This window comes from Aspergillus undulatus, assembly GCF_047715775.1.
Source record: "Aspergillus undulatus strain CBS 261.88 unplaced genomic scaffold BDV17scaffold_28, whole genome shotgun sequence".
NCBI classification, from domain to species: Eukaryota; Fungi; Ascomycota; class Eurotiomycetes; order Eurotiales; family Aspergillaceae; genus Aspergillus; species Aspergillus undulatus.
The window spans coordinates 333,803-357,830 of NW_027396632.1; the positions used below are offsets into that span (position 1 = coordinate 333,803).

The window sequence follows — 24,028 nt, forward strand, 5'->3', positions numbered from 1 at the left end:
ACAGCTAGCTCACCAAGCCTATGCCTATCCAACCCCATGCCTATCCTCCGCACATTATTACAAAAGAAAAACACATCCCTATACATGTAGTCAAGGATAGTAAAAAGCAAAAAAAACGACAGGACAGAGATTCGAACTCTGGACCCCGAAGGGATTAGATTTCTAATCTAACGCCTTAACCGCTCGGCCATCCTGCCAATTTGTTGAAATATCTAAAAGTTTTTGACACTATGGGGCTACTATGAAGCTACGCCAAATTTTTAGTCAGGTGACCCACTTGTTTCATCGCGGGTCGATCTTACCTTGCCTCGACCTCCGAACGAACTCCGCAATACGAGCTCCTCAAACATCTTGTTTGGCACTATACAGCAATGTACATATCCGAACACCTTCATTCCGCCTAGATACCTGCAGCTCTTCCAAATCTTCAATCAATATGCCTCGCGCCGTTCGTGGTACGCAACCTCCCTCTCCTCTCCAACACCTCCACCAACCCAAGCTAACCAGAATGATAAAAGGAGTCCTAATCGAATGCGACCCATCCGTGAAAGCCATTATCCTCAAGTACGATGAAGAGCGACACGACTATATCGTGGAAGATCTAGACGATGACCGTCACTTGGTGATCAAGGAGAGTCAGCTGCAGAATTTAAAGTTGAGACTTGGGAAGGTGAGCTTGGATTGAGATTCGTTGCATATGGGTATGGTGGTATGGATTAGGGTGGTATGCTAATGCATTTTTGCCAATATAGGAGCTGGATGAGAAGGTTATGCAGCCTGAGGAGTCGGAGTCGGAGTAGACAACGACCTGCCTTTTCATTTAGGTCGATGTGCGGCTCGATGGAAGATTATCTTCTCCGAATGGTTGATCAAATCCGTCGCTGGTTGGACATGAACTCTGTCATCGTGGGATAGGCTTTGGGTTGCCTAGTCCTACGCCTACGGATAACTGTCGTTCTTCGAGCCTGTTGTGTTGTTCGTTTCAACAGGTGCGACGCGATAACCACAATGTGGGCCAAGCGGTCCTTGAGCCACCGTGGCTTGGAATTTTATCCAACTATATGATGAGACGAGATCTGTGAGGGCTAGGGGTCAAGGGATTTCTGCTATCATGACGCCGGCTTCTAGTTCTAAGTGGTCGTCGGAATGCTTCCGGTTCATGTTTTCTTAGAGCTTGGGCTCAAACCCCCCTTGGGGAAAAGAATTTGTTACTCGACGGATGCAAATATCTGAGGCTGACTCCAATATTCGATCGCTGTCATTTTGAAGGTACATTGGGGTTCGCCTCCTCCGTCGGAGGTCGTGATGAGCATCCTTTGTTGTCACGTGACATGTCGAATCATCGAGAAGGGTCTAGAGACAACACCCCATTTTCGAGAGATTTCGCGACATCACCACCGTGGTCCAGCATAATCATGCGGTGTCTGGATGTGACTGTGTTTGCCATCATCGAGGCTTCTCGAAAGACATCAAAATGTATATAGGAGGCCTCAAGCCCACGGTTACCTCACCGTCAACTCGCAAAGCAAACAATCTCAACACAACTCAAACAACAAGACAACCACCACAATTCAAATATACTACAAACCAAACACTACATACTTCACACCAATCACAATGTCTCTCTTCCGAACTGTCCCAACCGCCGGAGACTTCTCTCCCCTCTTCCGTCTCCTAGACGACTACGACAACCACCGCTCTAGCCGCGGCCAGAACTCCTCTATCTCCGCGCGCTCCTTCACTCCTCGCTTTGATGTCCGCGAGACAAATGAAGCCTACCACCTCGACGGTGAACTCCCTGGTATTCCCCAGGACAAGATCGACATCGAGTTCACCGACCCTCAGACATTGGTGATCAAGGGCCGCTCCGAGCGCGAGTACCACTCGCAGTCTCCTTCCAACAGCGAAGATAACGCCAACACGGAGCAGTCGTCTGCCGAGAATGCGAACGCTGCCGAGACCACCGACGTCACCACCACCAAGAAACCCACCAAGACTTCCAAGCCGCGCTACTGGGTCAGCGAGCGCTCTGTCGGCGAGTTCCAGCGCACCTTCAACTTCCCGTCTCGCGTTGCGCAGGATGATGTCAAGGCTAGCCTGAGGGATGGTGTCCTGTCGCTTGTTGTGCCCAAGGCTGCGGCTCCGGTCTTGAGGAAGATCACTATTCAGTAATCGTGAAGCATGGGCTAGTGCATCGAATTGAGGATGACAAGCTCAGTGGATTGATGGATACGAAGATATGATTGACTTTGCTTCTTTTTGCTTTGATGTCTCACATAGCATGGCGAGATTCGGCAGTGGTTCGCTGGCTTTTGTACTATTACGCTCCTTGATATAATCATCTCTTGTACTATAATACTGTCCTTACGGGATTGATGCAGTTGAATTCACTATTACTCTTAACTCGTCCTTTGTTATGATTGTATTTCTAGGACCAAATGTTTGTATTTGTAGGATTTGGTCATCTTTGAGTCCATTGACTGGCTATTCTGATGCAGCCTGGAGAATAGAACGAGAATCATGCATAGATGGGTGTATCTCCGGCCAGATATATATCAAGTCCGATTGCGACAACTATCACGTTCGACATCTAAACTGTATACGCGGAGCCACTTTTTATTAATCCGATAAGTAAGCTCTCCGCTCTTCTAACTCACTTCCATGGTAAATCGAGCAAAAACAGGACTCTGTCCTTAACAATCCTTGGAGACGGCCCCCGGTTCGTATTCGAATGTGTGCTTCTTTGCATTTGGAATATAATGTTATATCTAACAAGCAATAACATCTACTGGGCAAGATGGCCGAGCGGTTAAGGCGTTAGATTAGAAATCTAATCCCTTCGGGGTCCAGAGTTCGAATCTCTGTCTTGTCGATTTTTTTGGTTTATGTCCCCGCATGCTGCCAATACACCACAGTAAGCCGAGCTTCGCTGTGCTGTCCACCAGGTTTTCTTTTAATAATTCCTCGCTGGCAGTGAATCATGAAAAGCAGCTGGCGACTTGAGCCGAGGCACGTGAAGCCCATCTCGGCTTCACGTGAGCTCCCCGCACGACCATCTCCGCACAAGGCCTCATCCATGAGTACCTTAGCTTTACGGTCGTCCTGAGCAGAAACAACTATGCACGACTTTTTTTTATTTTTTTTTATTTTTTTATTTTTTTTTATTTCTGCTGCATATGTTCATCCAACCTCGCTATCGCTTCCACGGCGTCGACATCCTGTATACCTAGCCTCCAGTCTACCTTTGGTCTAGCCGAGGTTCAGCTGTTTGGCTGCTGTCCTGATATATTTACGGTGTCGCAACAACATCAACTTTCAAACCCAAGCTGATAGCAATATAAACAGCCATGGCATCTAACTACTCACCAAAACACTTCAACCTCACATTCCCCCAAGAATATGTCGCGCACGTTGAAATCAACCGACCTAACCAGCTCAATGCCTTCTTCGAAGCGTACGCCCGCCACACAACCCCGAGGTCAAGTCAAACACAGCAATGCTAACACCCAGTCAATCTGCACCAGTATGTGGCTCGAGCTCGGCACCCTCATAAACCAACTCTCCATCGACCCATCCGTCCGCGCAATAATCATCTCCGGCGCGGGCGAAAAGGCATTCACGGCCGGCCTCGACGTAAAAGCCGCATCGCAGGGCCTCCTTTCCTCTGACTCAAAGTCATGCGGCACAGACCCAGCCCGGAAAGCCGTACACCTGCGCCGCGAGATCGGCTCATTCCAAGATTGCGTCTCGACGCTCGAGAAGTGCGAGAAGCCCGTTATCGTCGCCATGCACGGCTTCTCGCTCGGGCTGGCAATCGATCTCTCCTCAGCAGCGGATGTGCGGTTCTGCGCGAAGGACACTCGGTTCGCAGTGAAGGAGGTGGATATCGGTCTTGCGGCAGACGTGGGCACTTTGAGTCGGCTGCCCAAGATCGTAGGGAATTTCGGCTGGGTCAAGGATGTTGCGTTGACGGCTAGGATATTTGGAGCGGAAGAGGCGCTGCGCGTGGGGTTTGTCAGCCGGGTGTTTGAGACTAAGCAGGAGGCTATCGGGGGGGCGATTGAGCTTGCTGGGCTTGTGGCGAGTAAGAGTCCGGTTGCGGTGCAGGGGACGAAGGAGTTGTTGAATTGGTCGAGGGATCATACGGTGCAGGATGGTGAGTTTGGTTCTTTCCTTTCTTCCCTTCCCTCCATTGAGTCGGGACGGCCTGCCTTCCTTCAAGCTCAATGCGCTGTATATAAGACTAACATGATACTTGCAATAACTAGGCCTCCGATACACAACGATCTGGAACAGTGCAGCGCTCCAAACGAGCGACGTGCAGTCGGCACTGCTATCAGGTATCCAAAAACGAAAGCCGACGTTCGAGAAGCTCTAGATCGCTGGCTAGTTCATCATTATATATATTTTGGGCACTAGATGTTTGAAGGAGCAGAACAGCCAAAAATGATAATAATAGCGAGAAGGTCTTGGTCAAAAAAAAAAAGAAAAAAACCTAAAAAGGAATCGACAAGACAGAGATTCGAACTCTGGACCCCGAAGGGATTAGATTTCTAATCTAACGCCTTAACCGCTCGGCCATCTTGCCAGATGATGAAAATTATGAATTTTAATAAGCACCATGAGCATATACCAAAATTTTCAGCCACCTCTCAGGTCTACGAAACGAAGTCAAAGCACCATCTACATCGTGACGTCGCCCAGAGGAATTATGCCCCTTTCGACAACTTGCACAAGCGAAGCACGTCATAAGTGAAAGCACAGACCCAGGGGCATTACTATCCCAACCAAGAACGCAAGCAAGCCGAAGCAATATCCAAGGAACTTTTCCCTCCCTTGGCCCGGCGCGGCGTTACATCTTGCCAGCCACCACCAGGGCACCAGCACAACCATGATGGAGTCCGGCTAAACTTCTCAATCCGGGGAAATAAAATTCTGCAGACTTTGCTAGTCCCTAAACTAGACAGAGGCTGCTAAGTTTGTTAAATTGTTAGGTATTTTACCAGCGCACAGGCGCAGAATTCATATATAAGGGATTACCTGATAGGTGGATCCGTGGACGGTTTCGCCGTGTCAGACGATCTTCGTCAGGTTTGACGCGGGGAAATAGGTTGGTAGAGCGTATTTAATTATGCCTGGAAATGACTCGTGAGGGCGGGGGTTACTAGGTGGGTTGTTAAGCTTACTACGTGCGATGCTTCTGGCGTTTCCCCTTAAGGTTGCAAGATAGTGAAGATACCTGTATTTCTCCATAGAGTAGAGTATTTACAGAGCAGTAGGGTTGTAAAAACGGCCCAGTCAGCTTCCCGCTTCCATAAATAACAACAACTGAAGCACTGATAGACCCTACACCTTGGCAAATTCCACAGCGGAAGGCAAAGGTCTATGTAGACGAAGCCCAAGCAGTGACAGTATGGACTCATGCTTCATGGATTCTGGACTCTGGACTTTGCGGGCTTGCCTCGCTTCAGCAAAAGGTCAAAGCTGAACATGACATGAGGTGACAGGTGCCAAGGTCAACTGGTCCCAAACGCAGTGCATGAAACAAAGCTCCGCTGGGCCGGGACGTGACCGTTTCAGTATGTAGTTTCACGCTCCTCCTCCGGAGTTGATGTGGGACTGGTCACTGGGTTGCTGAATGCTGGGACTAGAGTACTGCCACGGGTGAATTTTTGACAATTTTGACTGATAGACCCTTCTTCGGGTGGTCAAACGCCGAGACTGACGACATGTTCCACGTATACGATGGACTCCTTCTGCTGGAGAACAGGGGAAAGAGCGTCGGTGCTTAGTTTAGCCTTGGTGGTGATGCTGGCCTGTAGACGGGGCATATAAAGAGCGCTGAGTTCGCGCTTGGTTGAGATGTATCTTTTTCATCATCATCGTCTCCAGAGAACACCAGGCCCTTGACCCAGAAAGCAGTTTGCTGTATATCTTTCACCATGAAGTCCATCGCCATTTCCTCCCTTACTCTTTCCCTCCTCCCCAGTGCCCTGGCCCAGACTATCTACCTGGCCGGCGACTCCACCATGGCATCCAGCACCCCAGGTACGTACCTATCTTGCACCCTGCCTTCTCCCTTTCTTTACCCTTGGGACGGACCAACCTAATAGTAACTCTTCCCCAGGATGGGGCGACTACATCGCCGACAGTGTCAGCGTCGAAGTCTCCAACCAAGCCATCGGCGGCCGGTCCGCACGCTCCTACACGCGCGAAGGCCGCTTCCAAGCCATCGCCGACGTCCTGCAGAGCGGCGACTACGTCGTGATCGAGTTCGGGCATAACGACGGGGGCTCCCTATCCAAAGACAACGGGCGCACCGACTGTCCCGGCACGGGCGACGAGACATGCGAGACCGTCTACGACGGCGTCGCTGAGACGGTCCTGACCTTCCCGGCGTACTTGCAGAACGCCGCGGCGCTGTTTGTGGAGAAGGGAGCAAATGTGCTCATCTCGAGCCAGACGCCGAATAACCCCTGGGAAACTGGGGAGTTTGTGTATGAGGCGAGTCGGTTTGTTGAGTATGCACAGCTTGCGGCCGAGAATGCGGGCGTTGAGTATGTGGACCATGGGGCTTATACGGCTGCGATCTTTGAGTCTTTGGGGGCGGACACGGTTAACTCTTTCTATCCTAATGACCACACTCATACGAATGATGCCGGGTCGGATGTTGTTGCTGATGCGTTCTTGAAGGCTGTTGTTTGCAGCGGGGTTGCGCTGAATGATATCTTGACGACGACGGATTTCGATGGTGAATGCTTGTGATCAGATTGATTGGGGGTATCGCTAGGTATGAAATGTATATGTGGACAGGAGAGGGTACAGAAATGTAAATAAATCGTATATTGATTGAAATCGAGCCTGAAAAATAGCAAAAATCCTTGTCGTCAGCTCTAACGGTATGATTGTGTGGTTCGTATGTCTCATTTCATCGTAGGAGGGATAGATCAAGCAGACAAGCCGCATGTTGCATGTCGAAATCATTTAGATTCCTCGAGAATCGCTCTAACTATGCCGCGCTTGCTGACTCGGGTATAGTATTGCGATAGACTGGGATGTGTCTTTTCTGAGAATGGCCCTTGTTTTTCGACAATCTCTTTCAATACGGGCCAGAGTGCACAGTCGTCAATCGCAAAGGCGCTCCCACCAAGATAGTATTGTCCGGATAAAGCTTCTTCCCACTGGGTCAAAGAGTCGAACTCGGCCTGGCTGGTTTCGCGATGTTCTCGCCATTTCAGAAGAAGGTCGTCGATGTCAGATAATTTGTCGCCGCCGCGCAAAACCTCTGTGCCTGGTCGGCTTGAATCCGTAGGACGCTGCGCCAGGTAATTCAGTATCGCTCTATCACCAGCGGTCTTTGTTCCGTCAGAGTCGATGTGCAAGGGCAGCTTCGTCTCGCCGGCTAACTGCTTCGTGGTGTTGTACCTGATACCATTCTCACTCAAACCAATCTGAACCCGCAGATTGGCTACTTCGTCTTCGTCTAGGACCAGATCTGTGGTAGTGCATGTAACAAAATTGACCACGTCAAAGCCTTTGCCATACACGGCATCCCAATCGAAGTCTAGAGTTCTGTTTTCGTCCCCAAAAGCGCGCACTAATCGTTCTGTTTCTTCCGAATCGCCATGAATTGCAGGATGCGCTTCGCCCTGGGTTTTGGAAACAGCACCCTGACCCCAGATCGTGTCGCCGGTTGGGTTTAAGAAGGTGCCGATGTGTCGGAAGGTGAGCGATATCCTCTGGCCCCCGTAGGCACGCTCCTCGATTGATTTCTCTGACTCCAGGCGCTTATCAGCCTTTATGCCGTGGAGCCAGCGAGCATTTGTCTTCTCACCCAAGACGAAGAGCGACTCATGAGGCATGGGAACTCGTTGAGTGAGTCGTCCAGATCCGTCTTCACTCTCCGAGCCCTTCTGACGGAGTATCATGACACGCTGAGCGCCGAGGCTGACATTGCAGATTGACGAACCACGAACGACGTCAAGAGTCTTATCTGAGTGATCTGATATTCGATCTTGCCCATCACGGTAGAGTTGAATGAGGACGTGGTTTAGAGGGTGTCCTAGAATACGCTCCACCGTGCTTCGAATTTTGTTGACAGTAGAAGAAAATGGTTGCAATGGAGGCGACTCGTCTGCTGGATGGCGGTAGATTGGTATTGAGCCATCCGGTGTGAGTTTCCCTTGGACAGCAACGAGACGGGGTACCTGCCCCGACATATGGTACATTTTCTGCCACGCCACTTCGTCGCGAAGGCGCTCAAAGGCATTCTCTGGAAAATCAATGTCATGGATAATTCTGGAATCGCCTTCCCCAATGACATCCCCTGGGCGACAAATGTTCATAGTTGGCTTTGACTTTCTGGCTCGTCGCGGTTCCGTTGGAGATGCGTCGGACTCGTTTCGCTTACGGCGAACCTTTACTCGCGCCGGCTTAGCCTCTGGCCCAGAGGGATTGGGCTGCCCACCCCGGTCGACGTAATGTGAATGGTTCCGTGAACGAGTCAGTTCAGTCAGCTCTTTGAGGTGGCCGTACTCGTCGTCAGACATTCCGGCCAGGATATCTTCAAGTCGTTGACGTCTGATGAAGGGCTCGGGGCTCTGTGTAGCAGCGGTATTGAGCTTCACGTCAAATTCCTCTAAATCTCCTCCAATCCCGGACGAAGGCGCAGCCCGTGCTAGCCGGGGCTTGCTGCGTGCGATTTGATCAGTTTCCTCTCGGTCAAGCTCTTCTAAAAGCTCCAGTGACGTGATACCGTTGGCTCCAAAGATATCGGCCATGCGTCGCATAGCCTCTTCGTGACGGGAGAAATTGCGAAAGCCTAAACAATCCTCAACTAGGAACAGAGAAAACCCGTGACGAACGGCGTCAAGCGCGGTAGCATAAATCGAGGCGTTCGAGAGAGAGCCGCAGAGATATAGTTCGGTTATGAAGCGAGTACGTAAAGAGAGGACTAGCTCCGGAGATGATAAGGCGGAGTACTCTGATTTCTCTATCAGGATGTCCGAGTTGGCGTCGATAGCGGCTAGTAGCGGGGCGGGGAACTGCGCGCCAGTGGTCTGAGGTAGACAGCAACTCGGAGTCTTGCTCGAAAGAAAAGCCTCTCCATGCACTGGACTTTCGGTCTCGGGATCTGTTGACTGCTTCCTGATTGCGTCCTCGGCGCGATTGATAACAACGAAGTCTTGACCATCGGCGCTGAGCAGCGGTTGCCGTGACTCATAATACGAGCGCACCCAGATGACATCGCCCGAGCGGCGGAATGCGTTGGCAAGTGGTGGAAGCAGCTCGACGATTTCCGTCGTATTCGGCACGTGCAGGGCGCCATTTGGACGAACAAAGTCATTCTGGAAGTCGACCAAGAGAAGTGCTTTCCGGGTCTGGATTTGCGGCAGATCACCGAAGGCGGCGAGGAAATTCATCTTATGTAGCTGCACATGGTAGAGATAGAAGAAGAAGGAGGTTTCAAGAAATGGGAGAGGATTGAAAAAATGTGACAAATAAAAGAAGCGCTACTCCATGGACACGAGCTCTTTGGGGATCAAAAGGTCGGAAAAGTATTGCGACGAGTGTCCAGGGCAGCTGCAGTGTGGCCTTGAAGATTAAAGTGGGCTGGAAATCCTGCGATGCGGAAGCCAAAGTCGGCTTACGCGCTTGAGTAGTGGGCGTACTTTGAGGCGCCGTACTTCTGATCCGATACTGCACTGCACGACACCTCCAGAACAGAGTACGGAGTACCTTTGCGGTGGCACCTTAAACATAAAACTGACACCTCAGGATTCAGGCACACAGCGGGGGCCCGCACAGAGGCAGCAATTCAGCAACGAGTGCCGAAAATATGGGGAACGCTGGACCAATTGCTGGTGGTGTTTACACAAGAAATTTGTCCTGTATGCTATCTCCAGAACTACAGGGTAGACCTCCAGCCCCATCGAAGCTTAGATTGAGTTTGTTGATCGGAGCTGGATGACGACTCCGGACCCAAAAGGCGGACCGACATCGGCCCCAGTCGCCGGGGAGTCACAGCTCAACTCCGAGTCACGTGGATCCCCGGCAACTGGACCTTCCCCAGCAACGACTTTATAAGCTTCGGTCGCCGTCCCTTGAGTCACGACTTTTTCTTCTTTTCTATCATCCTCTTGCAATTTCAATCCTCCTCAATCCCTCCAATCTCCCCTCCTCTCACTCAATTCCTTCACAATGGCTTCCCGTGGTCTCCCCCGTGCCCTCCGTGCGGCCCGTGTTGCTGCTCCCCGGTCTGTCGTCTCCGCCGCCCTCCCCCGGCCCTCTCTCGCCAGGGTTGCTGCCAATGCCGCTCCCCGTGTTGCCACTCCCTTCGTCCCCGTCCGTGGTGTCAAGAACATTACCTTCGCCGACTCACAAGAGACCGTCTACGAGCGCTCCGACTGGCCTCGTGAGAAGCTCCAGGAATACTTCAAGAACGACACTCTTGCCCTCATCGGTTACGGTTCTCAGGGTCACGGTCAGGGCCTGAACCTGCGTGACCAGGGTCTCAATGTCATTGTTGGTGTCCGCAAGAACGGTGCTTCCTGGAAGGAGGCTGTCCAGGACGGCTGGGTCCCCGGCAAGAACCTGTTCGACGTCACCGAGGCTGTTGAGAAGGGTACCGTTATCATGAACCTGCTTTCCGATGCCGCTCAGTCCGAGACCTGGCCCACTCTCAAGCCCCTCATCACCAAGGGCAAGACCCTCTACTTCTCCCACGGTTTCTCCCCCGTTTTCAAGGAGAAGACCAAGGTCGAGGTCCCCAAGGATGTCGACGTCATCCTCGTCGCTCCCAAGGGCTCTGGCCGCACTGTCCGCACACTCTTCCGTGAGGGCCGTGGTATCAACTCTTCCATCGCCGTCTACCAGGACGTCACCGGTCAGGCCAAGGAGAAGGCCATCGCCATGGGTGTCGCCGTCGGTTCCGGCTACCTCTACGAGACCACCTTCGAGAAGGAGGTCTACTCTGACCTCTACGGTGAGCGTGGCTGTCTCATGGGTGGTATCCACGGTATGTTCCTTGCTCAGTACGAGGTCCTCCGTGAGCGCGGCCATAGCCCCTCCGAGGCTTTCAACGAGACCGTCGAGGAGGCCACCCAGTCTCTCTACCCTCTGATCGGTGGCAACGGCATGGACTGGATGTACGCTGCCTGCTCCACGACCGCCCGCCGCGGTGCCATCGACTGGTCCAGCCGCTTCAAGGACAACCTCAAGCCCCTCTTCAACGAGCTCTACGACAGCGTGCGCGACGGCACCGAGACCCAGCGCTCTCTGGACTACAACTCCCAGAAGGACTACCGCGAGAAGTACGAGAAGGAGATGCAGGACATCCGTGATCTCGAGATCTGGCGCGCTGGAAAGGCTGTCCGCTCCCTCCGTCCCGAGAACCAGAAATAATTTAATGCGATGTACAAACCTGGGTTGGGAAAAGTTACGAATGTACCATGACTTCTTTTATTGTTTAATAATACCAATATGAGCATTGGAAATTTCAATTTCACTTTCTCCTCGAGCAATCGACAGTAGACACTAGATACTTACATCAACTCCGATCCTGCGGAGATAGAACGACTCCCAACTTCCTTATCAACTTGGCACACCATCATCTTTCCCTTCCTCACACCCTCTTCACCACACAACCATCAAGTCCAATTTTATCGCCAAAATGACAATAACCCTCCCAACCCCTTCCTCAATCCACTCCGCCCAAGAGCTGATAAGATCCCACGTCCACACAACCCCACTATTAACAAACCGAACCCTCAACGCCCTCGCCTCAACCCCGCAAACCCCCGAGTCCTTGATCGGTACATCATACGAGGGCCAGACCCCAGCTAATCCCAAGATAAACTTCTTCTTCAAGTGCGAGAACCTCCAGCGTATCGGGGCGTTTAAGGTCCGGGGGGCATTTCATGCCCTTCTTCGGTTGATTGAGCGGGAGGGGGAGGGGGAGGTGAGACGGAGGGGGGTTGTTACGCATAGTTCTGGTTTTTTTTATCCTCGCCTTTCCCTCCCAATTTATCTACTGTTGCAACTCTATAAAGCTAACTAGTTGTTTGGTATAGGAAACCACGCACAAGCCCTCTCCCTCGCCTCCTCAACCCTACACATCCCCGCATACATCGTGATGCCGAAAATCAGCACGCCCTCCAAGATCGCAGGGACACAGTCCTACGGCGCAGAAGTCCTCTTCAGCGGCTCGACGAGCGTCGAGCGCGAAACTGTCGTCGCTGAAGTCCAAGCTCGTACGGGCGCGATCCTCGTCCCGCCGTATGACGACTTCGATATTATTTGCGGGCAGGGGACTGTTGGGATTGAGATTGAGAGACAGTATAAGGAGCTTTTGTGTGGGGATTCGGGGTTGAGTGTACATGGATATGGGAATGAGAAGAGGGGAAAATTAGTCTTAGATGCGGTCATCACGCCGGTGGGAGGAGGCGGGCTGAATAGCGGCGTTGCGACGTTCTTCAGCGATAAGACGACGCGGGTCTTCGGTGCCGAACCCTCCTTTGAAGGCGCGGACGATTGTCGACGCGGCCTTGAGTCTGGCGTGAGGGTTGAGGCCGTCAAGACGTTAACCATAGCCGATGGCCTGCGCACACCCGTGGGCATCCTCAACTGGGAAATCATCTCGGACAAGAGCAAAGTCGCCGGTGTGTACTCCGTGACAGAGGAGCAGATCAAGGCCACCATGCGGCTTGTGCTAGAACGGATGAAGGTTGTTGTTGAGCCGAGTGCTGTTGTCGGGTTGGCGGTTTGTTTGTTCAATGAGGAGTTTCGGCATAGAGTTGAGGCGGAGGGGGGAACGGAGGGGTGGGATATTGGGATTGTGTTCTCGGGGGGGAATACCACTGTTGAGGCTATTGGGAAGTTGTTTAGTTCGTAGACTAGATTAGACTTGATGTTTGGATATCTGCATACAAGAGCCGCGTATAGTTATAGATCATATACTAACACCCATTGATGGCTAGAGTATTTCCCCAGACCTAGGATATGTCAATTAGAGAGCGCCACTGGAATACTCGCACCCCGATAGCTATCGGCAGAGACAGCTGCTAGCTCAATCAAAGAAAACCCCCTCCCTCCCAATCCTAACCCCAAACCCCCCACCCCCACGCCTCTTCAACTCCTCCAGTACCGTCCTCGTCCAACCCTCCCGTCCCCACCCATTCACCGACCCCGAAAACTTCCCCCTCATAACGACCTCCTGCCGCATAGGCGCATTCCTCCGCGCCTCGAGAACAGTAACACCAGGCGGAAAGGGACGAACGACGTCCCGCTGAAGCACAAGACGCAGAGTCGGGAATAACCCCCAAGGAGGCGGCAATGGGGTCCGGAAGGATGGGCCCCTCAATGCGGTGTCGTGCGGATTATACGAGCCGTAGCCGTAGCCGTACGGGGCGGGTGTGTTTTGGTTTTGGTTTTCAGTTGCCCTTCCACCGAAGAAGGAAGCGGTAGCGGTATATATAACAGCGCAGTCGAAGATATGCTGAAGGCGCTTCAAGGCACCAACGAGATCAGCGTATAGATCAGCGATGTGGAAGCTCTCCTTCTCGCGGCGCGAGCGTTCTGTTTCGGCGGCGGACCTTCCGATGTCCTCGGTGCGGGCGATTTCTTCTTGGAGTTTGTCTTGCCATAAGAAGGCCGTTGCACTGTCGATGGATATAGCTTTGAGAGCGCGGTTGGTTGAGACATGCCGGGAGGTATTGAGTAGGTATGTATCAAGCGATTGCAGCGTGGCGAGAAGTGACAGCGACGACTGGGGTCGGAAGACGTGGACGTGCTGTAGAGATTCCGCAATCATAGCTTTGATGGCTGCATTCGGCGGATCCTTAGCTCCCGTCTGATTCTGAAGCGTACTCTGGACAATTCCGCGGGCGACGGCCCGTAGACGCTCAGCGTCGAAGCGTCCGTCGGCGTCAATGAAAACGACGGCGGAGTCGAAGCCGTCCAGCAAAACGCCATTGAATTCCGCTGGCAGTACCGCCAGCGCACAGAGATGATATAGCACCTGGGTCTTCCCAGCCGCAGAGGAAGTGCTGGAGATTTCTAGGACCGGATGTGGTCGGCTTTGAGGTGCTGGCTGAGCGGGCACCTCGGATTGCGTTGGGCCATACTCTACCGCAGACGCAGGATCAGTCTGATCGCCAGCAGCAGCATCCTCATCACCCGGGTGGTTATACTGATGCTGAGGAGGTCGTCCAAATAGCTCTAGGAGCTCGTCGATGGGTGTAATGCGCAAACCGGGTCTGGGACTTTCTGAGTTTGCGCCATGTAGGACTCTCAAGTCGTGTAGCAACTAATATGTGCGTTAATATCTCTATGCCATTCAAACCATACTATATGGATTAGCGAATGTAAATACCTCGTCCAAGCCTTCCTCGTGCACTTCTAGTAGCAGTTTCTCCCCGAAACTAGCGGCCATTTGTTCAGGGCACCATTGACTTCATGTCACCTCAAAAACATTCGGCAAGTGAGTCAATCAGCGACAGCCCATATATCAAGGCCCATGGCTACTGGTGACGTTTAGCTCAGACGGTAGCCGAAGTCGGTCGGACGATGATTATGATGGACGGAGTCGCATCGCATCGGCGGCATCGCTACCTCCGACAATTTGTTCCGCTCGCGCCACCCAAGCCTCAAGCTCCCTCCACTAAGACAACATCAGACATCTAGACACAGCTCAATTACCTTACAGACAGAACGTTTCTACACCTCAAACTCGCGTCCACTCTCCGTCTTTATTGAACGACAAATGGCCCCCCTCGTCCCGATGTTCCACGCCGAAAAACTCCCAGAGCACGTCAACATCGTCACGCGGAACTTCCAAGAAAAGCGGCGCAAAGGCGGCCCTGTCGAGCTGGATAAATGCAAGTTGATGGAAATGGTCCAGTACTCGTGTAATCCGCCGCAGGGAGGGGTTCCGCAGCCGGGGACTGTGGTTTGTCGGGAGGTTGTGCGGTTGTTTAGAAGGTGAGATTTCTGGGCTGGCTGATTTGCCTAAAGGATTGGGATTGGATTGCTGACAATGGATGGGGTTTTCGTTCTTAGATGCGCGAATGGATTGACGGTCGAGACGACTTCGTGGGAACCTATTCGGCAAGCGGAAGAGGATGCGAGATTCAAGGCTTGATTTCGGTATACATTAGGAATATGTGGCATACACGGAGTTTGGGTGCTGTTCAGGGAAACGGAACATTAAGCGATTATATAGCAATCTCAATAATATTTCAAATGGGTATCTTTTTGAATGATGCTATAAACAAGGAGGAATGCGAAACGCCGACGCCGTGAAGATGCTTCTCGTGGCAAAACCGATTATCCAGCGCTTACCCAGCTCTCAACTCGTGATATGTCTGGGGTATGCTTTGTGCCATTTGACTTCTCCTCCGGTCTTTGCCTTCCCGACACCGCATTGCGCCGCCAGAAGTCCCTTTCACAATTGATAATGGGCGGTAGTTCCATGCCAGCCAGACCTTTGTTTCTCCCCGGCCGCGCTTCACTCTCGGCAGCGGTACTGGAATCGATGTCCATCGCATTAGAGCTGCCAGCGGCCGGAGGATTTGATGCCTTTTTAGCCAGCCCTTTCACTGTCTTCTCAAACATGCTCTCGAAAGTCTCCGCCTTCCGACCCCACTGCTTCTTTTCACGGCCCCCAGAACCAGGCTGATTGTCCTTGAATGCCGCCCGCGCTAGCTTTCGCAGCGCTTCCTCTCCATGTCTTCCATCATCCGTCGCACGCTCGCGAATCTTACGCGGATCTCGCTCTCGCTCGGTGAAAACCGGTGTATGGCGGTAGGTATGTTTGCTCGGGAACCCAGGAAAATGTTTCGGGATGTACGAGCTTCTAGCACGGTCATCTTCACCGTCGAGCTCCGGCTCGAGGGAAGGTAGTATCTTAAAATCATCATCCTCCTCCGGCGGCGGGCTAGGGAGCTGGGTAGGAATGGGTTCGACCTTCCGCGGCGTTTGTAGGTAGGGAACGAGGGAATCGACAGGCAAGGAGTGGCGCTTCAAAGCGTATTCAAAATCGTGAGGAATAGGTTGAAGGCGTCGGCTCGAGAGCATAGATGCGCGCACGTATGATGCTAATCGTAGAAGATCTAACGTACTCGTGTCAACAATGCTTCCTGGTGATACCCAGATGTAAACATACACTCCTCTGCGACGTCGCGGAAACTCTCCACAGCCAGAGGATCCGCAATATCAAAGCCAGAGCTGTGTAATGACTGGCCGATAATGCGACTCATGACCTGGTCGACGTAAGCATCGTCGGCGATAGCAGGCTCCGGCAAGTTCGTGGTAACGGGTTCATGTAAACGATGGCGGTGGTGGTAAGGGCGCTTGATGCGCTTGGCGTCAGGGACGGTCGGGTTATCAGAGAGTGACGAGGATGACCGTTTGACGGGCGGATTCGAGGGCGCCATTGCGGGGTGAGGCTGGAGGTGAGATGAATGGCTTCGATGTCGGCCGCGATGATGAGGCGGCAGATCGTGTAGCTTCACGTGATTATGGCCTGAGGCATCATAAAATAGCTGCCTGAAGTGGCTCGGGTTGAAGAAGCAGGGTTTAAGAAGGAATTCGGCTGTTGTTAATCCATTTGAGATAGTAAGGAATAGTGAGGTACAAATGAGGTATCTCTCATAAACGCTCATTATCATAGAAAACCTGGTGTCAAGCGCCCTCTGATAGCCGCAAAGAATCAGGCCACTCAAAGCGGTCGCTTACTGTACCGCGCCGAACCGGAAAGCTTCACTCGGTTTGACGTCCAACATCACCACTTCCTTCTCCTCGCACCTCACCACCACCCGCAAAGCAGATATATTCTCTGCTGCTTCAATTGGAATAGACTCGTCTCGTCAGTTCCTACCATAAATACGTCGCAATGGCTTCCGCTATCGCTCCCATCACCGGCGTACGTTGCCATCCCCACACACCTCTTTGCTGTGATGTGACATGATACCTCCACCTCCAGCTGCGTTTGGGTTGAGAGGAATTGCTAGAGCTCGATGGACTAACATTTTTACTGTACAGATGCTCCGCCGCAACCTAGTCCTTGACCTGAGTACCGCTTTCGGTGAGTCTATACTTACCGACCCGATCCCATCAGCCCACGCTCGGAACGACCCTCGATACAAGCTTGCGAGCACCATCGTATTGGGCCTTTAACGCGAGGATTCCCAAGCTATCAATTGGCTTTGCTCGTCTTGATAAACATTCTATCCACAAAACTTGCGATTTCCGCGACGAGTATCGGCTAATTTCTTTCTTTTTACAGGCTTCGGCACCACCTTCGGTTACCTCTGGTGGTATGGTAAGTTGACATCAACCCAATCCAGCCTATAGTTGTCGAATCACAGACATTAATATGTCTATTTGTTCAACAGGCTACCATCTCCCCCGCGTCCGCGCCCGTGACAACTACTACAACCGCCTCGAGCAGGAGCGCGCCGCCGGCCAGGCATAAACGCTCCCGTCATGATCCTCGAATCTCTCAATTAGCCAAGCGACCGATCCCAGCGATATAGATATTCACGATGCGCACTATTCGTTTCGAAATCTATACCCAGCAGTCAAGCCAATAAGATCCGCTCAGGAGATGAAGCAAGGCAGGATGACACATACATATACCCTGACTTTTTCGTCTCGTCCTCTTCTGTCTTTGCTTGGTTGTACAATACATCTCGTTTTCCTCCTGAGTTGTCCGAATCGAACAGAGGTCTCTTGTCTGATAGAGTTTCGTTATTGTGGAGTCACGGATATCGAAGGGAAAGAGAAAGAAATGTTAGACTATCTATCCATCTGCCCATGCACTGGTTTCCTTTGTTCCTGCGTTAGCTGTATATATACAATGCACTTGTGCTCTGGACTGCCATTGTGTTGTACTCCGCGATCTGTAGGTGCACATGTAGTGGACGTACCGTATGCAATCCCACATATGAGTGATGCTCAATACCTCGGTGCATACAGTCGCTCTTGATAAACCACGAAGACAGTCACTATAGAGCGCCTTCACAGCTCTGATAATCCAGACGAAGACAAGAAAATGGAAACACCAGCAAGAAGTAAATAACAGTTCAATTCATATTCATGTTCATCAGGGAATCTATCCAGTCGCTAAAGTAATTCATCAGGTAGTAGGCATAATACCGTAATCGCGAGTTAAATGCCCACGAGATAAGTCAAATCGCCCCCTTCCCCATTCTGTTTCATCACGTTCATCTCGAGCACAAGATGCCCATTCATAGCGCCGTGCCATGAACGCGAGTGTCTTTGCATCGAATCTCGAATCTCCTAGGCAGTGGTCTGCTCTGCCCTGCTTTCATTTCCACGTGCCTTTGCCGATATCTGTCCGTTCATGACATCGAACATCCCGGTCCGTCTGTCTCGTATCATGATACACGACGGCCGAAATGACAACTTCAATAAAGCTGCACCCACCCTTATCGGAGCACCTTATCGAACGAGACACTCCGGACGTTTCCACCGGCCATCGAATTCCGGACATTGCGCTTAAACAAGTCCCTGTTCTGTCGTAGATCCTCCGCAGCTTCCTTATTCAGCGGATCGGAGGCATTCGGTTCAAGGAATAGGAACTATTATACCCGAACGCATCAGCATAACCCTCATCCACCCACAATCCACTTAAGAACAAGCAAGGTAAAGAAAACAAGACGACAAACCTGCATCCCAACAACAACAGCATTCAAATTAAGCACGGGCTTCCAGTCTTCCCTAAGAATATTAAGACAAACATTCCCCTCCAGATCAATATTCGGGTGGTAGATCTTCTGCGTGCATTTCACTTTGGGCGGGTCATGCGGGAAGTTCTGGTTCACAGCGAAGGTGAAAACGAACGAGCCGCCCTTGTACATGCCCTCGTCGGGCTCGATCGTCAACGTGAAGTTTAGGATGTCGTCGGGGTTCGGGAAAGACATTTTCATTGTTGAGCCGAGGGTTAGTTCTTGGAGATCTGGATGTAGGATATAGTGTAGGCAAGGAGTTAGTGATGGGTAGCCAGGGTGGATAGGACGTCATGGCATGGTATGGGATGGGATGGTTGACAGGGAGCGAGCGGGAGATGGACAGCAGACGGACCTCGCTGGACACGTAGCTGTGCGGCCGTGACCTTCTTCTTCTTCTTTCCTGCAGCGCCTTCGGCATTTTCAGCTTGCTGCTGCTGCTGTTTCTGTTTGAGATGCCGGTGGTTAGCCAGATGGAGGTCCAGTTTGACAGTCACGTCACGCGCTTAGTCCGGTGAGGAAAGGAGACGAACCATAGACCAGATTTTAAGCATGATGGATAGTTAACCGGTAGCGCACCGTCACAGGAACCGATATGAAGAGGGAACTGGCGTTGCGGAGGTGAACTTGGACTTCAAGGCTGCGGCGGCTCTGATATGGAGGGGAAGTGTAGGTTGAGTGGGGTCTGGCGCGATTAGGTTCCTCTGCCACCAAAGTTGGAGTCCACAATCGCAGGAACCACGGAGATAGCGACAGTGGAAGGTAGAAAGTGAGAGTGTGAAGAGAAAACCAGAAGCTCAAAAAAGTTCAAAAAAGACAAAGTGAAGAGGCAGGCTAAACTTTCAGCTGGATGAGAACGCGGGTGGAGCCGTAGCGTGACGCCATGCAAACAGGCCTGGATTCCGCCTGCTACCTAGTCTGATGGGCAGAGCCCAGAGCATCTACAGACGAAGTAGTCTTAGTACGGAGTAGTCTATCGTGAAGATTGATGTGCTTCAGATGTCTCATTGAATCTAACTACTAGGATTCTACATAATATAAGCTGCAGTCCCTATCATAAGGATTTCAGGGCACAGTGGCTAACGAAGAAGGACGGAATTGAGCATCATATGTAAAATACAAGATCAAAACAAAATGTGCCAAGAATAACTCCTGGTATTCCATGCAATACATCCTTTTGCAGGGTATCTCGTGCTCAATTTTTCATTAGGGGAAACGCTTCTACCGGCGGGCGAAGCAGCAGAGGAGACCCGTCTTTCCAAGGAACCAAGTGCATCCGAGGAAACGAATAAGAGCGACAACAGCGTTAGACCACAGAAGGGCTTGGAAGAAACGCGATGTACGCTCGGTTGAAGTGTTCTGTCAATCCCGTTAGTTTCATTTCAAGTAATAGATAGATAGAAGAACATACTGTGAAACCGAACTTGTCCAGACCTTCGCTGGTAATACAAACAGCGAGAAGACCGTTGCTGAAGAGCCAAAGTGTGACCAAGCGAGTACGGAAACTCTTGTAGGAGTCGTCCAGGGACTTTTCGTCCTTTTCAATGGGAGCCACGTAAGGAGTCAGCGCTCGCTTGACAGTGGCCTCGAATTGGCTATCAATGTCGGCTTGAGGTTTATCTATTTCCTCGATAACCGCTTCTTTGCCTCCGGTCGTCTTGGCTGAGGGCAGAGCATCCGCCTTATCCGAACCCTTGGTACCCCACGAGACATCGTGCCAGTTGCTGAAAGCGTAGACGTTCAGAATGTTGATATAAGACGACTGGACAGCCATGTAGGCCGGGAAAGACGTGAACATGTGCCAGGGATCCAGGTACATGAACGACGCAACAAAGTAAAGACCGAAAGTAGCAGCAAGAGCGATGATGATGATACCAGCTCCGCTGGATCCGAAGAAAGACTTCAGGAATTCACCAACACCTTCATCAGTGTTGAAGTCCATCGGAGTACTTCCAGAGAAGGCGCGCACCACGAGGTACAACGCATCGACGACAACGTAAAGTTGAATGATACCGAAGGCGACAAAAGACGCGAGGTACGACAACTTGGATCCCTTGGGTCGGTTTCCGAGAGCGAGGATGAACTGCAACAGCAGGAACGCGAGATAGATGTATTTGACCAAAGTGTTGATGATGGGAGTCGCGGATTTACCGAAGGGGAAGGCAGTGTTACCGTTGCTCGAACTGGGAGTTCCGACCAAGTCCATAATGACCGAAGTTGTAAGCCAGTAAGATGCTATGGGAAAACACGTTAGAAAAGTTCAATTTAGAGGAAGCGCATTACTCACCGAGAGAGAACCAAGTCAAGAAAGTGGAGAACCAGTTGTACAACATTTGAAGGTGGAGGAAGAACATTCGTATAATGTTGTGGCCACTCTTGTACATACGGCCGAAATGCATGAGCGAATAGATACCGGCAGCGAAAGAACCGTTGAGCCAACGACGACGCTGGGAGATAAATTCGGGAGCACCTTCGGGCACATCGGTTTCACCCTTGGAGGCCTTGACATACGACAGATGCCATTTGGAGCCTGCTTTGGCGACCAATTCGAAACACAAGATACGATCTTCGGCCAAGAACATGTTCTTCTTGAAAATGTTCATGCCCTCAATGCCCTTTTTGCCGAGCTGTTTAGAGAGTGTGTGGTCACCGTGGAAATATTGTTCTAGAGGGCGACCCATAATCGCACGGAAACGGTAGGCCGAGAAAGCGCCAGGCAACACACTGACATAACCGAATGAACTCTCCAGAGGCTTGTCAAGAATGTTACTGATCTTGTACTCGAAGTTTTGCGCAGCGACCAGGGGGTTGAGCAGTTTCTTCCAACCCTTACCCAACATGGCGTGAATTTCACCACAAGCACCTCCCAAATCCTTGTCGTTGTAGAAAGCCTCCCAGAGGTAGAGCAAAGACTTGGGTCCGGGCTTAGTACCCGCGTCGAGAAGAATGCAGACTTCAGGGTTCAGAATACGACCAAAGGCATTGAAAAGCCAACGGTGAGAGTTGATCTTCTTGCTGTTCTTCTGTTTGAGACAGAACATCATTTGCACAGGGGGAAGAGTGCTGGGACCATCATCTGTGGGCCGGATGAGCTGCTGATTCGGCGTAACCGAAAGCTGGGTAGTGTACTCGAACTAATGGTTGTTAGCAGCCGCACTCCAGCGAATGCATTGGAAGAACTTGAGCATACAATGTGGGCAACAGTTTCCTTTCCGTCAACGTCACGCTTCATAACACCATCCTGGTAGATACCAACTGTGGCAAGGACATCCAAGGTGTCCTTGTCGCAAGGGTCGATACCATCGAAAACCAAGCAGACCACAATCTTTTGCCAAGCAGGGCCACCTTTATTCCAGAATTCTGACTTCTTAAGGTTGACAATATCGCGAATGTTCTGCATGACACCGTGTAGAGTACGGGCAGTGAGCGTCTTGTCTTCGTTGTAATAGGTAATGGCGATCAACAACTCGGTGTGTCTGTTGTACATAGCGGGACGAAGGTTATAACCGTTGTGCAGGGTAAATTCGTTGGGATCACAAGTAGCGGCAGTGTCTGCCCAAAAAGTCAATTCTCGCTCTCCACGAGCATCCCGAAAGCTACTCACATCGCATGTGCGTGAACTCCTCACTTCCACCCTCGAGGTCATTCCGGTATTTGGCTTGGATTGCGTTTTGAATAGCGCTAGGAACCGGGTAGTCGACACTCAAGACGGAACCCTGAACAAGCTTGACCTTTCTGGTGGCGTAACGACGAAGTCCGTTTCCACCACCTCCGCCGCCGCCGCCGCCGCCTCCGCCAGCCTGGCGCTGGCGCCAGGCTTCTGTAGACGAAGTCTCACTGCGAGCATATGGCGACGCTACACGTCCCGGAACGCCGAAGGCGGCCGCGGGGTTCTCCGAGCCTGAGTAGACTGATCCATTGTTGCTGTACGGATCGTGGTACCCGGCATCTGGAGCGTAAGACTCCGTCAAACTGTATCCCGAGGTCGGACGCTGTATAGGCGAAGCTGTAAGGCCACGCTGCTGCTGAGGGTCATCGAAGGGGCCGGCGAAGGGGCTTTGCTGGTTGGATAATAAACCCCTGGAGGCTTCTTCTTCGTACTAAGAAGAGACACATCTTAGCACACAAACTCAAGGAAACGGAGTCAAATTACGATAGTCGGAGCAAAGCTTACAGACTGGCTGTTGGGGTGACCAAGGTCCTGGAGGCGATGGCCTTCGTCGTAGCCATTCCCGCCAGGCGACTGGGGACCAGAGCCGTGGTAGGCCATGGTTTAGAATATGCGATTAGATTGTGTTGCCAGCAAACTTTGCTCGAGGTCAAGCAAAGCGTCGGTTGTAGCAGCACGCAAGGACTCGAAGAGAAGGGGTATCAGTGAAACAAGGAAATTGATGATTTGGCCCCGAGTTGTCAAGGTCAAAAGGAGCAGAGCGCGTTATAGGAACACGCGGCACGGACAGGATACAATTAATAAAGATGAACAGAAAGCGAAAGAATTAACAACGAGAATGAAGCAAGAGAGAGAGAGACGATTCAGAAATAAAAAAGCAGCGCGGAAGGAGGAAGAGAGAGGGTCCTTCAGCTGAGGGAGAGGCGCAGGTCGAGCAGGAACGTGGAAAAAGCCGCCAGGGCTGAGTGAGGAGGCCCCAAAAAAACAGTCCAGCAAGTGAGACGGCGTTGAGCTAAGGAGCAAGTACGGAGTAGTGGCTCCAGTATATTTAGCTGCGGCTAGTCAAGGCCTTACCGTGGTTGTCCTTGGAGGCAGACCGCGAGAGTGTAGAGAAGAAACCGGGGTTGAGCGAAGAAAAGTCAGTGCCACCTATCATTCAAAAGATCTTGTCTGGTGGTGGTGAAGGGGTTATGCCAGGATTCCTCCAACTGGCCGGGGGCTGTTACAAGCGCAAGCTTACTGGGGGATGACTGCAGCGCCAGGCGACAGGAAACTGATCTCTCATCTCGCATACTATCGATATTTGATTTGATTTTTTACAACGCCTGTCGATTACTATCTACTTCATCGGCAATTTGAGACAGTCACAGATTCTGTGCAAAGCAGCCTCCCATCTTTATTCACTCATCTTGAAGCTTTTCTCCTATACTGATGGATAGCCTTCGCTGTTCACCGCCAGAGAAAAACTGAAATTTGCGAAAATTCGAGCCCACTCCGCGAACCAATCCACTCAGCCGGTAATTTGCAAACCACTCTATGCTTCCCGCTACGACCTATAGGCGAAACCATCTGCAAAGAAAGAAGCTCTTGTCCTCCTATAAAACTCTTC

The 24,028-nt window shown here is 51.6% G+C and overlaps 12 protein-coding genes and 3 non-coding genes across 15 annotated transcripts; 9 read left to right on the forward strand and 6 right to left on the reverse strand.

The window, feature by feature from the left end:
- Window positions 1-116: 116 nt before the first annotated feature.
- Window positions 117-197, reverse strand: BDV17DRAFT_t90. Its single transcript has one exon. It is a non-coding gene; the product is annotated as a tRNA-Ser (tRNA).
- Window positions 198-436: 239 nt separating this feature from the next.
- On the forward strand, window positions 437-800 carry tfb5 (TFIIH complex subunit TFB5; the record flags this gene model as incomplete). Its single annotated transcript, XM_073760162.1, has 3 exons — window positions 437-455; window positions 519-670; window positions 753-800. 3 exons carry the CDS (start codon window positions 437-439, stop codon window positions 798-800), a joined length of 219 nt encoding a protein of 72 aa, XP_073615042.1.
- Window positions 801-1,266: 466 nt separating this feature from the next.
- On the forward strand, window positions 1,267-2,179 carry BDV17DRAFT_101835 (Hsp20/alpha crystallin family protein). The gene has a single exon (XM_073753704.1). The coding sequence runs from the start codon at window positions 1,618-1,620 to the stop codon at window positions 2,170-2,172; it is 555 nt and encodes a 184-aa protein (XP_073615043.1). The 5' UTR covers window positions 1,267-1,617; the 3' UTR covers window positions 2,173-2,179.
- A 612-nt stretch (window positions 2,180-2,791) lies between these two features.
- Window positions 2,792-2,872, forward strand: BDV17DRAFT_t88. The gene has a single exon. It is a non-coding gene; the product is annotated as a tRNA-Ser (tRNA).
- Window positions 2,873-3,127: 255 nt separating this feature from the next.
- Window positions 3,128-4,546, forward strand: BDV17DRAFT_264983 (enoyl-CoA hydratase/isomerase family protein). Its single transcript, XM_073758115.1, has 3 exons — window positions 3,128-3,454; window positions 3,525-4,156; window positions 4,269-4,546. Exons 1-3 carry the CDS (start codon window positions 3,348-3,350, stop codon window positions 4,376-4,378), a joined length of 849 nt encoding a protein of 282 aa, XP_073615044.1. The 5' UTR covers window positions 3,128-3,347; the 3' UTR covers window positions 4,379-4,546.
- Window positions 4,508-4,588, reverse strand: BDV17DRAFT_t89. The gene has a single exon. It is a non-coding gene; the product is annotated as a tRNA-Ser (tRNA).
- Window positions 4,589-5,942: 1,354 nt separating this feature from the next.
- BDV17DRAFT_298720 (rhamnogalacturonan acetylesterase RgaE) lies at window positions 5,943-6,873 on the forward strand (the record flags this gene model as incomplete). Its single annotated transcript, XM_073763739.1, has 2 exons — window positions 5,943-6,048; window positions 6,128-6,873. The coding sequence occupies 2 exons, from the start codon at window positions 5,943-5,945 to the stop codon at window positions 6,763-6,765; spliced, it is 744 nt and encodes a 247-aa protein (XP_073615045.1). The 3' UTR covers window positions 6,766-6,873.
- Window positions 6,815-9,512, reverse strand: BDV17DRAFT_102127 (isochorismatase family protein family). The gene has a single exon (XM_073753706.1). It carries the CDS (start codon window positions 9,420-9,422, stop codon window positions 6,981-6,983), a length of 2,442 nt encoding a protein of 813 aa, XP_073615046.1. The 5' UTR covers window positions 9,423-9,512; the 3' UTR covers window positions 6,815-6,980.
- Window positions 9,513-10,132: 620 nt separating this feature from the next.
- Window positions 10,133-11,506, forward strand: BDV17DRAFT_264985 (Ketol-acid reductoisomerase). The gene has a single exon (XM_073758116.1). It carries the CDS (start codon window positions 10,201-10,203, stop codon window positions 11,401-11,403), a length of 1,203 nt encoding a protein of 400 aa, XP_073615047.1. The 5' UTR covers window positions 10,133-10,200; the 3' UTR covers window positions 11,404-11,506.
- Window positions 11,507-11,671: 165 nt separating this feature from the next.
- On the forward strand, window positions 11,672-12,892 carry BDV17DRAFT_291957 (threonine/serine dehydratase; the record flags this gene model as incomplete). Its single annotated transcript, XM_073762260.1, has 2 exons — window positions 11,672-11,993; window positions 12,072-12,892. The coding sequence occupies 2 exons, from the start codon at window positions 11,672-11,674 to the stop codon at window positions 12,890-12,892; spliced, it is 1,143 nt and encodes a 380-aa protein (XP_073615048.1).
- Window positions 12,893-13,066: 174 nt separating this feature from the next.
- BDV17DRAFT_282192 (uncharacterized protein) lies at window positions 13,067-16,433 on the reverse strand (the record flags this gene model as incomplete). The annotated part of the gene is made up of 5 exons (XM_073760163.1): window positions 13,067-14,305; window positions 14,372-14,420; window positions 14,760-15,028; window positions 15,340-16,109; window positions 16,163-16,433. 5 exons carry the CDS (start codon window positions 16,431-16,433, stop codon window positions 13,067-13,069), a joined length of 2,598 nt encoding a protein of 865 aa, XP_073615049.1.
- A 447-nt stretch (window positions 16,434-16,880) lies between these two features.
- Window positions 16,881-17,475, forward strand: BDV17DRAFT_264996 (cytochrome c oxidase subunit VIIa; the record flags this gene model as incomplete). The annotated part of the gene is made up of 5 exons (XM_073758117.1): window positions 16,881-16,919; window positions 17,000-17,004; window positions 17,044-17,083; window positions 17,285-17,320; window positions 17,394-17,475. Exons 1-5 carry the CDS (start codon window positions 16,892-16,894, stop codon window positions 17,471-17,473), a joined length of 189 nt encoding a protein of 62 aa, XP_073615050.1. The 5' UTR covers window positions 16,881-16,891.
- BDV17DRAFT_264997 (uncharacterized protein) lies at window positions 16,899-18,076 on the forward strand. Its single transcript, XM_073758118.1, has 3 exons — window positions 16,899-16,921; window positions 17,041-17,083; window positions 17,285-18,076. Exon 3 carries the CDS (start codon window positions 17,606-17,608, stop codon window positions 17,984-17,986), a length of 381 nt encoding a protein of 126 aa, XP_073615051.1. The 5' UTR covers window positions 16,899-16,921; window positions 17,041-17,083; window positions 17,285-17,605; the 3' UTR covers window positions 17,987-18,076.
- Window positions 18,066-19,634, reverse strand: BDV17DRAFT_265001 (NEDD8-conjugating protein UBC12). Its single transcript, XM_073758119.1, has 4 exons — window positions 19,283-19,634; window positions 19,105-19,195; window positions 18,690-18,979; window positions 18,066-18,602 (listed from the first exon to the last, which is right to left on the reverse strand). Exons 1-4 carry the CDS (start codon window positions 19,301-19,303, stop codon window positions 18,450-18,452), a joined length of 555 nt encoding a protein of 184 aa, XP_073615052.1. The 5' UTR covers window positions 19,304-19,634; the 3' UTR covers window positions 18,066-18,449.
- A 104-nt stretch (window positions 19,635-19,738) lies between these two features.
- chsG (chitin synthase class III) lies at window positions 19,739-23,553 on the reverse strand. The gene is made up of 6 exons (XM_073758120.1): window positions 22,924-23,553; window positions 22,354-22,849; window positions 21,940-22,301; window positions 21,037-21,883; window positions 20,161-20,984; window positions 19,739-20,108 (listed from the first exon to the last, which is right to left on the reverse strand). Exons 1-6 carry the CDS (start codon window positions 23,017-23,019, stop codon window positions 19,971-19,973), a joined length of 2,763 nt encoding a protein of 920 aa, XP_073615053.1. The 5' UTR covers window positions 23,020-23,553; the 3' UTR covers window positions 19,739-19,970.
- Window positions 23,554-24,028: the final 475 nt, after the last annotated feature.

Bases quoted from the DNA above. Each gene is read 5' to 3' on its own strand.
- BDV17DRAFT_101835 (XM_073753704.1), top strand. From the start codon at position 1,618: ATGTCTCTCTTCCGAACTGTCCCAACCGCCGGAGACTTCTCTCCCCTC.
- BDV17DRAFT_264983 (XM_073758115.1), top strand. From the start codon at position 3,348: ATGGCATCTAACTACTCACCAAAACACTTCAACCTCACATTCCCCCAA. The intron at 3,455-3,524 runs GTACGCCCGCCA...AATCTGCACCAG, and splicing joins CTCAATGCCTTCTTCGAAGC to TATGTGGCTCGAGCTCGGCA. The intron at 4,157-4,268 runs GTGAGTTTGGTT...TGCAATAACTAG, and splicing joins GGATCATACGGTGCAGGATG to GCCTCCGATACACAACGATC.
- BDV17DRAFT_265001 (XM_073758119.1), bottom strand. From the start codon at position 19,303: ATGCTTAAAATCTGGTCTATG. The intron at 19,196-19,282 runs GTTCGTCTCCTT...CATCTCAAACAG, and splicing joins TGCTTAAAATCTGGTCTATG to AAACAGCAGCAGCAGCAAGC. The intron at 18,603-18,689 runs GTTTGTCGTCTT...CGGGTATAATAG, and splicing joins CTGTTGTTGTTGGGATGCAG to TTCCTATTCCTTGAACCGAA.
- chsG (XM_073758120.1), bottom strand. From the start codon at position 23,019: ATGGCCTACCACGGCTCTGGTCCCCAGTCGCCTGGCGGGAATGGCTAC. The intron at 21,884-21,939 runs GTATGCTCAAGT...AACAACCATTAG, and splicing joins AGGAAACTGTTGCCCACATT to TTCGAGTACACTACCCAGCT. The intron at 20,985-21,036 runs GTGAGTAATGCG...GTTTTCCCATAG, and splicing joins CTTGACTTGGTTCTCTCTCG to CATCTTACTGGCTTACAACT.
- BDV17DRAFT_102127 (XM_073753706.1), bottom strand. From the start codon at position 9,422: ATGAATTTCCTCGCCGCCTTCGGTGATCTGCCGCAAATCCAGACCCGG.
- BDV17DRAFT_264997 (XM_073758118.1), top strand. From the start codon at position 17,606: ATGAAGCAAGGCAGGATGACACATACATATACCCTGACTTTTTCGTCT.
- BDV17DRAFT_264985 (XM_073758116.1), top strand. From the start codon at position 10,201: ATGGCTTCCCGTGGTCTCCCCCGTGCCCTCCGTGCGGCCCGTGTTGCT.